This window comes from Microtus oregoni, unplaced genomic scaffold, assembly GCF_018167655.1.
Source record: "Microtus oregoni isolate MIOR12 unplaced genomic scaffold, Mior012 000031F_ref0000149, whole genome shotgun sequence".
Taxonomy (NCBI): domain Eukaryota; kingdom Metazoa; phylum Chordata; class Mammalia; order Rodentia; family Cricetidae; genus Microtus; species Microtus oregoni.
Window position 1 is genome coordinate 10067893 of NW_024543090.1, and position 14640 is coordinate 10082532.

Consider the following 14640-nt stretch of genomic DNA (forward strand, 5'->3'; position numbering starts at 1 on the left):
AGTAGACTCACCTGTAGAAAAGCTGGCAAGTACATGTCTTTACCATGCTCCAGGCTTCATTAGGTGTGTGTGACTGTGTGACTGTGGTCTCTGGTGATGTGCTGGCTCTCAACAGTAAGAATCCTGATAGTATATGATGGCAGGAACACAGGGGTGTTCAACCGTACTCTACAGACAGAATTTGATTAAAGTACCTAACTGTGGAAAAAAGAGATTGAAATAAGGCAGACTGCCTTCACTTCCCCCCCCCCCTCTCTCTCTCGTTTTGAATTGCGATGATCCTGAAATGTTTCCAATCAAGACATAATGATAAAAAACAAATACTACTTAAAGGGGATTAAGAGTTACCACATGCTCTCCCCTTACAGACAAAGAATGCTACTTTTCCCATCTTGCCTTCTGTTTCTGGTGCACAGCCCATTCAGTCTTGGAGGCAAGAAGATGGTGCCCTGCTTTGCTTTCCCATTATTCTCTGCCCATAGATGTGCCTGTGTATAATCTGAAAAAGGCCGTCCTTTAGCATGTGGCCATCTGGGCCTTTCAACCTCCCATTCAAGGTAGAACTCAACAAGATTTGAGACATCACCTGAGAAAGTAAGACTCAGTGTCATGTCAGTCCCATGACATTGCACACTGTTTGCCACACTGGCGGAGTTCCCAGTGCATGGTATATACATGTGAACTGGTGAACCTGGTGAGTTCTTGGTGTTTGGAATCTAGCAGTCTTCATAATCTTTTATCAAGAGTTCAACAGTGGACCAGACTCCAGTTCTACTTAAAAAATTGCTTTGACAACTCCCTCATATTTTTGTTCAATTCCAAAAATTTTAAGCATTTCTTTCATTTTTTTTTAAAAAAACTTTTCAAAAGTCATTTAAGGCACCTCTGTCTTGAAGCAACTGATTTCAAATATTAGGTGCTTACTGAGAAATTGTGCTACCTACTGGGCATTTGTTGTAGCGACAGGTTTAAATTGGAGGAATAATTCATATCCTTGATACATACACATACATGTACAATGAATATTATGGTTTTGTTGCCAGCACTGTTTAGCTGAGTGGGGCTTAATCATACCTTTAATCACACATGAAATGTGCACATGGTAAGAAAGTGCTGGAGATCTGTCGGTTTCAAGACCAACTCTAAAAATAAATCTGCCTGAGGGGGTGAGTTCTCGCTGCCTCTGCCTCTCCTTTACCACTTCAGAACACAGAGGACCAGAGACATCTGGCTGAAAGCAACATGACATCTGGCTGAGTGCTTGGAAATCTACTCTCAGATCTAGTTAGTCATGTCATCTCCAGCATGGTTCTCATTGAGTGGGTGATATCAGCCTGTGTGAAGTGATTAGGAAGGCTAAATATGTTTGCATTTGCCTCATAGCACTTGGGAAAAATTACTAATTGAATAACAGTCCAGATTTATATCAGCGGTACCCTAGAAATGCTCATTTATGGGTATCCCATATATCCCATGCCATACTTAGAAAAGAGTAGGAAAGCCAGCTAGCAAAAAAGAGAGTCAAGGGTTATATATATATATATATATATATATATATATATATATATATATATCATTACAAAAGCAACAATATTTTCCCATGTAATGAGCAATGAGAGTGGAGTCAAAGAGGAAATACGGTGAGTAACCCCATGGCTTACTAAGACAGTACCATAGTGCCCAATTTGATGTAGCCCATTTCCTTCCACCCTCCTTGGCTACCTTTCTCTGTATCATTGGGTCTGTTACGTCTCAGCTTTGATGAGTTTTTTAATCTACTTCAAGTGTCTGAATCTAGTTGAATTGCAGGTTCTGAGAGTGGATGGAAGAAATCAGATATGAGGGAGAAAGCTGAGATTCTGCACTGCTTATGAGTTCTCTGGTGGTGTCAATGCACCGTGTTCATTGATCACACTTTGAGAAAGAAGTAGGGTTCATTAGTTGGAGTACATTGAATTAGGAAACCTACATTTCCTAAAACTCTAATTTCAGGTCCCACAAATCTCTCATTTTGTTGGAGTATTTTTCTCAACAGACTTTTACTAAATCTATGCTATTGTTTGAATGTATAATGTGTGTGCATTCCTTCACATCAATGTGTGCAAATGTGTGTACATGCGCACCATACTGTGTATGTGGAGGTCATATGCCTCAAGGGTTGGTCCTCACCTTCTACCTTGTTTTGAGATGAGGTCTCACCATGGCTGTATATGCCAAGCTAGCTGATTCAAACGCTTCCGGGGTTTTCCTGTCTCTGCCTTCCATTTCCCCATAGCAGATGCTAAAATTACCAATGCTCACACAGTGCATCTGGATTTTACATGGATTTTGAAGATTCAAACTCAGATCCTTCAGTTTGTGAAACAGTTGTTAATTTACTGAACCATCTCTTCAGCCCTTTACTGACAATTTTGAATTGCATTAATGATCAATTTATAAGTGTTCATTGGAAATATAACCTGATATTTAAGATTTTAGGCTACATAAAATTAATTTCAACCTTGAATTTTTCCTATAAATTCAAGCGTATATTTAAGTACAGTTTAGTTGTAGCTCACTTGCACCAATGTGATGCTGAACTTGTTTATGTATCCCTGTTCAACACTTCCAAAGGCGTTATCCCCTTCTATAAAAATCCCATCCATGGGGCTGTGATGATGGCTTAGTAGTTAAGAGCACTAGATGCTCTTCCAGAGACCCAGGGTTCAATTCTCAGCTCCCAAATGGTGGCTCACAACTTTGGGACTCCCCAGTTTCAAAGAAATTGAGTGCCCTGTTCTGACCTCTGTGGATACCAGGTATACATACAAGCAAAGTACCCATACATATAACACACATGATTCCATAGTAATTGATGAGTGTCTGTTATTAAATATGATATTTATGTGATAAAGTTATATGTTGTGCATTATAAAGTGAGTTGATAAAACTTAACAATATTAATTTAACTTAGTATTTGTCTATCATGTACGAGAATTTGGTAAATAATACATTGTTAAATCTAACTTTGGTGAATGGTAACAAAACTTGCTGGAATACTGAAGAACATAGAGTCCTAATTTTAAAAGATTTTATTCCTTGACAGTCAGCTGCTACTTGGCCCTTATAACTTGGCAGCTATGCCCCAAGGCTAGGATGTCAGGGTAGAATTTCTCTGCCCAATCTTTGTAGAAGATAATTTTCTATTCCTTCTTTCCAAATACAAGGCATCATTTTAACTGATGCTAACACTTATGTCTTGTACTTTAACCAGACCTTCCCCCAAATAATGTGCCGATAGCACCAACAGAAAGAGAATTGGGTCATTCAGTATCTGGTGAATCTAGTTGATATAGTATACTGTACAACTTACTCAGGGTAATAATTCCAGGGAGAATACTCAGTCTCTGTCCTTAGTAGGCTGTCTAGTTTTTCTCCAAAAATAAAGGTAAGTCTTCTGCCAATAGGAAAACCACTGTTTGTTTGTTTATGTTAGGGGAGGGGAGTAGAAGATGGTAGCAGAAGATTGGCATTCTATCAAAGGTTGGCATGTAAATTTATCTGTCAAATTAATGTTTCAGTAAAATATGTATTTTTTTCTGATGGCATTTACCTGTCCTTTTTTACTACAGGTGTATACTAAGACTCATCAAATTCTTTGGTTCTTATATTATCATTAAATAAAGTTTGTGTCATTCAATGCCATGGAAAAGCCAGGGGTTAGAGTACTATGATATGAAAGACCATGTTTTATAGAAAATTGCATTAGGGTTTTCAGCATGCCAGAACCAATGTAGTTATAGATGTTTGAACACAGGCGAATTACAGAAGTTGGCACAGTTGATTATGATGGTAAGAGGTCCATGAGGGGTTGTTTGCAATCTGTAGACTCTGTCTTGCTGTAACATGGCTTGGTCCAAGTCTGGAGGTCTGAGAGCCTGAGGATCCAAGTACAGGTACAAAGATCTGGAAGTTCTGATGTCTAACATGAGAATTTGTATCTCTGTGACAATGAGCCTTGGAAAAGAAGAGTGTAAAACAGTTATGAAAGAAATATCCAATCACTTTTCTTCTCATGTTCTGTCTGGGTACCAGTCAATGATATGGATTGTGTCCACCCATAATTGAGGAAAGACTTTTCCATTCAATCCACCAATTTACCTGACAATCTCCTTTGGAAACAAAGCCACACCTCAAAACAACATTTCTTTGTCTAGTCAAATTAATACCTAAATTTAACCCTCACTCAAGGGTATCAGAATATCTTAAGATACAAATGGTTTAAAAATAATATTATAGAGATATTTCTAAAAGCTTTGAAATATCTGCATTATCTAATATTATTTTCAAAATTATTTATTAACTTCAATCAAATATACAACCAGCTAATTAGGTGAATATCTATAATGATCACTATATTTTTTTCCATTTTAATGATGAATTTCAACTTCAATTACTTTCTTTGAGAAATGTGTGGGTGTCTTTAGTGTTGTCTTATTTTTTGTTTGTTGATTCTTTTTTTAGCAATACATGAGAAAATAACATGGAAATGACGTAGATGGAAGAAACAAACTAGTACCTTTAGTGTAAGGCCGAAACTCTTCTGGAATCTAGGTTCTGACCTCATTCTACCAAGGGAACCACACTGAGGGGATGAGTTGATTAAAAACTCTGCTTCTCTTTCCTCCAGCACAAAATGGAGATAATTATAGTTACCTGTACCCCCTGGGTCCTATGAGTCTTAATTACTTAATATTTGCAAAGCACTTAGAGAGCTTTGAATTAAAAGTGCTGAGCCATAGAATCAGAGTTCAGTATAATTATAATTGGAATGAAAGTTTGTCGTTTTTCCTTATCTCCATCTCTCTATGCTCTGTTATTTTGCCAAACCAGACATTACTGATGGTTGCTACCTAATACTGCCCACTTCTGTGACCACCCTTCTTGAAACATGTTTCAGTAAATAGATTAACCCAGATACATAGTTCCACATGTAAACAACTACTTAGTATTTATTTTTAAAGTTCACTATTCAATAACAAGGCAATTCTTGAACTCATTTGTTTCTTCTAGTCTGCCAATCCAAGAAGTCTTGGGTGGACAGTGTTAAACAGTCCTCCCTACTCAGAAAACTGGCTCTTCAGAGCCCATAAAGGAGCTTCCAATCTGTTTATTATCATTCCTAGAACTTTATGAAGTTGGCCAGTTGTTCGGACTTGTCTCTTATTACTTCTAATCCAGAGCTTTTCTCTTCATTCTCTAATTCAGTTCTTTCTCACCTCTAATCCGCTCATCAAACAATCATCATCTCATACTGTCTTACTTGGAGATCCCAGGATCCTTTGAGATCCTTCCAAATCATCTCTTCATTTCTCACCTACAATCTTTCCCCTTCTAGAATTTCATCTACTTCTTCCCAGGATTTTTTTTCCCCACATAGGTCTTGCTTCCTTCTTAGACGATGGAACTAGAAGATAGAGCCCTTACCTTATAATTAAACAAACAGAAGTAAGGTTGACATAGGGATGTAGTGAAATCAGATGCAAGTTAAACATTTTAATGTTATTTTTACAGATTCCCATTAATCTGGTTTTAATAAGTTTGCATCTTATATGACAGAATTAAATATTAGCTGATCTTTCTTTAACATCATTATCCTTGGTAGTTATAGGACTGTCTAAAATGAGTCACCCTGTCATTAAACTGTGTTTTCTTTGATTACATGCTTACATACAAAACCCAAAGAAATTAGTAGCAGTTAAATCTTTTATGGTCCTATCATTCCCAATTTCCTGGTTTTCCTGTATGGTTATTTTGTCCTTTTTCTCAATTTTGGTTATGAAAATGTAGTTCTAATATGACTAACTTAAAGAGGAGAAAAGACTATTTTGCCTCGAACCTCAGAGGTTTTACTTCATGGTCCTCTGGCCCTACTGCTTCTCGGTCTTTACAAGGCAGAACATGATGTATGGCCTACCTCCTTTGGCTTCTGTCTTGCCCCGTTGAACATTTAATTATTAATCCATCAATAGTATATTCATTTATGAGATCAGAACCCTCATGATGTATTCACTATCTAAAAGCCCACCTTTGTACATAGCTGCAGTGAGGACTAACTCTTCAACTCACAAGGGTCCCATCCGCATCACAACAAAGACTAAAAACAGTACTCCATGGTACTGGCTTCAGAACGTTGATCTCTGGGATATGGTAGAACTGTGTAAAATGGTTTCCAAGTTTTATAAGCTTCCTTTTTGTCATAGCCTTTCTCTTTCCTGTCATTAATATTCTAAAACTGGCATTGTTTTCTGGTAGTAAGAGCTTCGGTGAGGAGACCGTGATCTATTAGCTTTGTGACATTTTACAGAGTACGTCTTTGAAGTGTAATTGCTGTACCTGTGTGATCATGATGCTATGAACTGTCCTCTCTTTGTGAAAATCCAATTTGATGAAGATTATGAATGTTCTGTAGTCTTTTAGACAACACAGTTATTGTAGCACTACAGCAGAGGAGCAAGCGATCATGCATGTTCTTCTGGTCAGTTGTTTAGGTTTTTTGAGTCATGCTTCTAACTAAGCTTTCCTTTTACCTCACTGATGTCTTTTTTCCACTGTTATGTTAATACAGTATATAGCACTTTGCTATATACTGTATTAACTTTACCGAGAGAAGAAAGTCTTCCTATAACTTTATAGGTAGGGTAGAGTGGATTGTTTTTAAGCCTTTGGAAAAATAACTATGTAGACTAATCATCTACATAGAAGCATTGCATAGCCCCTTTGTTTTTAGATGATGAGATTTATCTTGAGCTGTATTGGGGTTTGATACCTAAGAGAAAAAGTTGAAAAGAGGAAATATTTACCAACCAATGGCTGGCATGGTGGAGGGAAGCTTCTGACCTGTGACAGCCAGAAAGCAAAGAGAAAGGTTCCAGGGACAAAATATGCTTCTCTGGTGTCCCTACTCTGCTTTCTGCACCAAGACCCTACTTCCTAAAGTTTCCAGTACTTCCCAAAATAGCTCCTGCCAAGGACTGTGCCTTAAATACAAGAGTCTGTGGGGAGCATTTCATATTCAGAGCTTTGTATATATATTCAGAAACCCTTATTAGTCCTTTATGTATTTCTAATATAGTGTATGAAATTACTCACTGAAGAATTTAGAGGAGTATAAAAAAGAAAGCAAAAGGATAGACATTCCAAATTTTACTCTCATTATTACTGCTATTAGCACTGACTCCAACCCATACCTCCCCTGCTCACTGATCCACTGAAAGAGCTGTGTGTAGCACACTGTTTTCTGCTTTTTAATCACTCAGTGTTTTACTCCATTAAAACTTGAGAATTTTTCGGTAGATGATAAATATCAGCTGTTAAATTGCTAAGTTTAAAATTTGTAATTATAATTTACCTAATATATATGTTTATATTATACACTAAAAATTATCAAGAATTTAGCTAAAGCTTTCAGTGCATTCAAATGATAAGTCTTCCTGTAAAAAATGACATCAGAACCCTTCTTCTCTTGGATTAATAAATAGATGTTTATTGATTATTACTGACAATTTTCTGGGGTTTTTTGTTTTTGTTTTTTGAGACAGGGTTTCTCTGTGGCTTCGGAGCCTGTCCTGGAACTAGCTCTTGTAGGCCAGGCTGGCCTCGAACTCACAGAGATTCGCCTGCCTCTGCCTCCCAAGTGTTGGGATTAAAGGTGTGCGCCACCACCACCCAGCCAATTTTTCTGTATTAGCATTATGAGAGATATGACATAATCCCTTTCCTTGGAGAGCTTATTTTCTTACAGAAGACTGGCCATAACTAATAAGTACTGTTAATGCCAGATTTGGGGGGCATGAAATACTAAATATGATAATAATGTAGAATTAATGAGAGGAAAGAAGACAGTGTGTGCTGGAGTAATTAGAGACGGTGGCAGGTATGGCAAGTTTTCATTCTTAAGCCAGGTCATAAAAGATGACCAAGACTCGGTTTCCTAGAGGTATAGAGGAGAGAATTTTCCTATTTGCAGAGAAGATCAAATCATTTTCAGTGATGACCAAGAACCTCAAGTACCTGGCCTGGTCAGAATAGAAATGAAGCCTTTGTAAGCTTTTGTTTAAGAGAATAATACAGGAGTGTTTTGCCAGGAGTTTTGTAGGGCAGAAAGGGTATCGCAAACAACCCGGGGACATGTAGTCAAAAGCTTAGATAACAAAGACTGGGCTATTATAGTGGCAGTGTGCTGGAGAAAGAGATATTGGTAGGATGTTTGAAAGGAAACATCAGTGAATGCCTTTATTGACTAGATTTGAAGGTTATACAGGAAATGTGTCATTAAACTTTATATAAGAATTTATTCTGAACATTTCATTCAACTCCAAGATGACCCAAAATATCAGAAAACCATAGTTAGAAAACAGTACAGCTGGGCACAATGGTATCTGTCTATATCCCCAACACTTCAGAAACCGAGACAATAGGATGGAGGTTGGAGCCAAGGCCATGCTGGGGGTACACAGGAAGAAACATATAATAAAACAGGAAAGTACATCATGCCATTGGGCTCACAAAACGTACTGAGTCACTTTTCAAGGCATTTTCTAAATCCTTTCAGCAAACAGGCCAAAAAAAGAAAAATGCTGAATTGCCACTCAGAGGGTGTCAGAGGGGTGGGGCTGATGCCATCTAGTTAATTGCTGAATCTATTTAGATGCTCAGCCTGGAGCAGTCGTTATGTGTAGACTCAGAGTGAGATCAAAGTCATATTTATTCAGATGTCAATTGTTTACTTGGAATTTGCTTATGTAATTGATGAGAGAATAATACACAAAGCATTAATTACTTTTCTTACCAGAATGATAAAAGCAAAAAAGGTAAATGAGAGTCCTGAAAGGTTGAGGGGAAACATAACTTGAAATGTCTTATCGGGGGCCGGATGGTGGTGTTACATTCTTTTAATCCCAGCACTCAGGGGGCTGAGACTGATAGATCTCTGTGAGTTTGAAGCCAGCCTGGTCTACATGGCTAGTTTCAGAACAGCAGAGGCAGGTGGATCTCTGTGAGTTCGAGACCAGCGTGGTCTACAAGAGCTAGTTCCAGGACAGGCTCCAAAACCACAGAGAAACCTTGTCTCGAAAAACAAAAACAAAAACAAAAACAAAAAAAAAAACAAAAACAAAAACCAGTCAAGGTTATACAGAAAAACCTTATTTCACCCTACCCCCCAACAGACTCACTAGTGTAATAATAATAAAACAAGTTTCTAATTCTGTAGCTAAAATGCTTCAGTACCTCTGTAGCCAAGATTTTAAATCATACAGCCATTGGTAACTTTTTTTATGTCTATATCTCATTGGTTCTAAAATTCACCTTTTTTTTTTACTTCAACATTTTAAGTTGGAGTGTATCCTCCTGTGGATATCATTTTGTTATTCTTGACTAGCCAATCATTATATACCTACCATTGCCTTCATCCATTTCTTTGTTTTTCTATTTTATGTGTGCATCAAAGTTATATAGGATAAATTATATCCAAATAATTCTAAAAGAATTGTATTAGTGTAACACGAGGGCCAGGCTGCTTGTTGTTGGGGTTTTTGTCCTGCCCGGTATACCCCACAACTGTTTAGCCTCAAAGAAAATCACACGTAGGTCTCCATAAATTATAAGCTGATTGGCCCATTAGCTCTAGCCTCTCACTGGCTAACTCTCACATCTTGATTAACCCATTTTTCTGATCTATGTTAGCCACGTGGCTCAGTGCCTTTTTCAGTGGGGCAGATCACATCCTGCTGCTTTGGTGATCTGGGCAGGAGTGGGAGGAATCAACTTCCTCCTTCCCAGAATTCTCCTGTTCTCATTACATCTTTTCTATTTCCTGTCTGTTTTCCCACCTATATTTCCTGCCTGGCCAATCAGCATTTATTTAAAATATGATTGACAGAATACAAACAATTCTCCTGTACCACTTCCCCCTCTTTAAAAAAAAAAAAGGAAAATATCCATAGTCCATTTTTGGGGAATGTGGGTGTAGTATTTCAGGCTACTTCCAGCTGGTTGGGGGTGCTGATAATCTTAGGGGCACCTAAAGAAAATTTAAAGTTATGATGGGGCTCGTACTTCAGCGTCTATTGGCTGAAGGAGCAGAAGGTCCTCCCGCAGCATATTAGTAAAGAATCAATGTCAGAAGTGTCCTCTGCAAGAATAGCAAGTGATTTTAACTGCTGAACTATTTCTCCAGGCCTAAACTTGTATGTTTTTAAAGGAAAGTATCTTAAATTTGATTAAATGTGGTATAAAAATAGCCAAAAATGGCAAATCTTCACCAATGAGATATAGATAATAAAATAATTGTTTATTTACTTATTATTTAAATAAGGTCTCACTGTGTATCCCTGGTTGGCCTAGAACTCATTTTTGTAGAATAGGCTGGCCTCAAAATCACAAAGATCCATTTGTCTCTGTCTCCTGAGTGCTATGATTAAAAGCATGTACCAACGTAAAATAGTTTAAATATGTGTCCTTCCATTGACTCAAATTGGAAGATCCTTTGGGCTCTTTAAATGTGGACTTGGGTTATTAGAAAAAAAGTTTCTTTCAATGATGTAAGTACCACCTACCGGTGCAGCTCGGAAGCCTCCATGCAGGATCCATTTCTGAAATGGACACAAACCCTCCTGAAACTATAGATATTAGCAGTATTAACAGGTGCATTTTCCTCAAAGCAGTTTGCCTTTCTAACCTTAATCACTATGTGTGCAAGTAAGTCTCCCTGTCTCTCTCTCTATCTCTGTTTTTGTCTCTTTCTCTCTAGATTATATATAAAGAAAAATCTATTTATAGATTTTATTTACCTATTTATTCATATTGAACTTCTACTAGTCAGTAGTACAAAACATACAAGCAAGCAAACTTAAACAGTCCTTACTCTGAGCAATTTAAAATCTGATATTGGCTCATCAATGCTTAGGCTAAGGGCTGCAAAGAAAACATCAGCAACAAAAAGTCCTAGGACACTGAGGGACAGGGGCTCAATATCCTTCAATAAGGGTGACCAAGTAGTGGAGATACTATGTAGAATGGGGGAGAAGGCTTTAGGTAGAGTGTCCAGTTTCCTCAGGAAGGAAGATGACTGCCTCTTTCAGAGGGATGCTGCACTAGTCTCAAATCATTGTCAAGACGTTGACTCAATCCCTTTCGTACCTGTCTGACTGTGCTTCCTCTGGGTGGTTGGTGGAGTCTGTACACAGAAAGTCTGGAACCGTTGTGCACTGCCCTCCCGAGGGAAAGCCGCCTCAAGGTAATGTTCATGCCACTGTAGACTTGGGGAGAGCCTTCATGTCCCATTCTAATGAGAATTGCCACAGTGTGTGCAGTAGAAGCTCTCTTTGTTCCCTGCTCAGGGTACCACATACGATAGCAGCCATCTTCTCTGGCTGCTCAGCTGCCCCTCCAGTCTAGACACAGTTCTGAGTATGTTTAGCATTTATGCAAATCAAAGGTGATGAGGACATTTGTATTGGGGATTGATTTAGAATACGCTATCTCTTTCAAAAGTGAGCAATAGAAACTTCAGTTTTCAGTACTAGAGGTTTTGGCCATTTCTGCATCTTATAGACTGGAGGTAGGTTGCTTTTCTGCTCAGCAACACATCACGGGTAGAAACATACTTTCCTGGGAATTTACGCAGCATAATGACCAGTGTATGCGGTGTATGTGTATGTCTTTACAAGTTCATGTTCCTGAGCTGATAGGTAGAAATAAAGTTAGTATGTTAAGTTAGGAGGATGCTACTCTTTACAACTAAGGGGCACAGTGCTTCAGGTAAGTATTTTGAAGTCTTCCATCACCTGACGTAACCTTGGTTTGGTCTGTAGGTATGTTTTAATTTTGCTTGTTATTCACTTTTAATGGGGTTTGTAGAGCATGCAAAGCCAACTGTTGGCAAACAAGAAGTGATTTAACTGTGCGGTGTGCTGTTAAGAGACTTTGTAGGAAACTTCAGATGCACAGAAAGAAGCTCTGGCTACCTATTCCAAAGTGTGTAAAACACTACTCAGCTTGGTAAAGGTATGACAACAGCATTTTACACACACCACACATACCCACGGGGGAGTGGAGGTGTTCTGATAAAAGAGCTGTTGAGCTTTCTCAGTTAGATCTCTGAATTAACCTAAATAAGCCCTGAGGCTAAGTGCCCTCAGAGAGTGTGAGGTGAGGGCAGTCTGCACACGAGAGGCATTGATGCTGGCTTAAATGCTTTTCATTGCTGCCGATCCAGCTTTCTCTAAAGAGACACATTGTTTTCAGACCTGCCTCAGGCATATCATTAGAACCAACCTATTGAAGAGGAATTGTTTGGAAATAAACAAAACCTTTTGAGCTGTAGTAGAACCTTGGAGTAGAATCTCTAGTTCCAATAGAAAGTTTCTTCCCGGCACCAGGCAAGTCTTGTGTGGCCCTTACCTGCAAAACACGGTGGTCCAAACTTGCCACATCCTCTCTGGGAGAGAAAGGCCCCTCTCAGCTCTCTGTCTGCTGTTTTATTGTAGGGTTCTTGCTCAGACTCCTCAGAGCTACAGAGACCCTTGGTTCTCTCACACACTCCTACCAAGGACTGTGTTGCTGACTTGAAAGGAAGATTACTATTCCACTTGCAGTTGTTGCTTAGTAACATTTGTGATTGTGTTTCTGGTGACAGCGTGAGCAGAGATCATTAAAAATTAAACTCCCAGAGCTGCTAAAGCAGAAGGAAGTGGGAGCCGTGAAGCCACCACTGTGTTCACTTTGCTTAGAAACCGTTTACTCTCAGGCTTACATGTAAATCTTGCAGAAAACATTGCATGTCTCTGGTTTATATTAAGCCACATACAGCACACTAACTGACATTGATTTTTGTCCCCTGCAGCTGGAGTGGATCACTAAGACATTGGGGGGGTGGGGAGGGGGGACACCTTGAAGAATGGTCTGGAATTACAATCAGACGGGCCGCTCGGTGTCCCGGAGCAAACAAGCCCTAACCTGCTCTGTGTCTCTTTCTGCTTCCTTCCCACAGTTCCACCAGGTGAGAAGAGTGATGACCATCCTTTTCCTTACTATGGTTATTTCATACCTCGGTTGCATGAAGGCTGCGCCCATGAAAGAGGCAAACGTCCATGGACAGGGCAGCTTGGCCTACCCAGGTGTGCGGACCCATGGGACTCTGGAGAGCGTGAATGGGCCCAGGGCAGGTTCGAGAGGTCTGACGACATCGCTGGCTGACACTTTTGAACACGTGATCGAAGAGCTGCTGGATGAGGACCAGAAGATTCGGCCCACCGGAGTAAACCATAAGGACGCGGACTTGTATACTTCCCGGGTGATGCTCAGCAGTCAAGTGCCTTTGGAGCCTCCTCTGCTCTTTCTGTTGGAGGAATACAAAAATTACCTGGATGCCGCAAACATGTCTATGAGGGTCCGGCGCCACTCTGACCCAGCCCGCCGTGGGGAGCTGAGCGTGTGTGACAGTATTAGCGAGTGGGTTACAGCGGCAGATAAAAAGACTGCAGTGGACATGTCTGGTGGGACGGTCACGGTCCTGGAGAAAGTCCCGGTATCAAAAGGCCAACTGAAGCAATACTTCTACGAGACCAAGTGTAATCCCATGGGATACACGAAGGAAGGCTGCAGGGGCATAGACAAAAAGCACTGGAACTCGCAATGCCGAACGACCCAGTCGTATGTTCGGGCGCTTACTATGGATAGCAAAAAGAGAATTGGCTGGCGATTCATAAGGATAGACACTTCCTGTGTATGTACACTGACCATTAAAAGGGGAAGATAGTGGATTTATGTTGTATAGATTATATTGAGACAAAAATTATCTATTTGTATATATACATAACAGGGTAAATTATTCAGTTAAGAAAAAATAATTTTATGAACTGCATGTATAAATGAAGTTTATACAGTACAGTGGTTCTACAATCTATTTATTGGACATATCCATGACCAGAAAGGAATCAGTCATTGGCGCACAACTTTAAAAGTCTGCATTACATTCCTCGATAATGTTGTGGTTTGTTGCCGTTGCCAAGAATTGAAAACAAAAAGTTAAAAAAAATAATAAATTGCATGCTGCTTTAATTGTGAATTGATAATAAACTGTCCCTCTTTCAGAAAACAGACAAAACAAAAAAAAAACAACAAAAAAAGAACAAAAATCTGAACCAAAACATTCCGTTTACATTTTAGAAACTAAGTATCTTCGTTCTTGTTAGTACGCTGTTTTCCTGCTTTCGACTTCTGATAGCGTTGGAATTAAAACAATGTCAAGGTGCTGTTGTCATTGCTTTACTGGCTTAGGGAATGGGGGACGGGAGGGGTATATTTCTGTTTGTTTTGTGTTTTATTTTGTTTGTTTGTTTGTTTTGTTTTTTAGTTCCACCAGGAGTAGGGATGGAGAAAATGTCTTCAGTATCCATTCTGGTTGATAAAACGCTGCATTTGTATGTTGTAAAGATGTTTGCAAAATCCAATCAGATGACTGGAAGTGAATAAAAACTAAGGCAACTGAATGAAATGCTCACACTCCACTGCCCATGATGCATCTCTCTGGTCCCCAGCTCACCCTTCTGGCATGGGTCAGGGAAAGCTGCTTTTATTGGGAAAACCCGCATTTCT

The 14640-nt window shown here is 39.2% G+C and overlaps 1 protein-coding gene across 1 annotated transcript in view; it reads left to right on the plus strand.

Moving 5' to 3' along the window:
* Nucleotides 1-14324, plus strand: part of Bdnf (brain derived neurotrophic factor) — a 31733-nt gene extending 17409 nt beyond the window's left edge. The window contains 1 exon segment of the mRNA XM_041679035.1: nucleotides 13034-14324. Within this exon segment, the coding sequence (XP_041534969.1) occupies nucleotides 13034-13801 (768 nt within the window). The 3' untranslated portion in view covers nucleotides 13802-14324.
* Nucleotides 14325-14640: the final 316 nt, after the last annotated feature.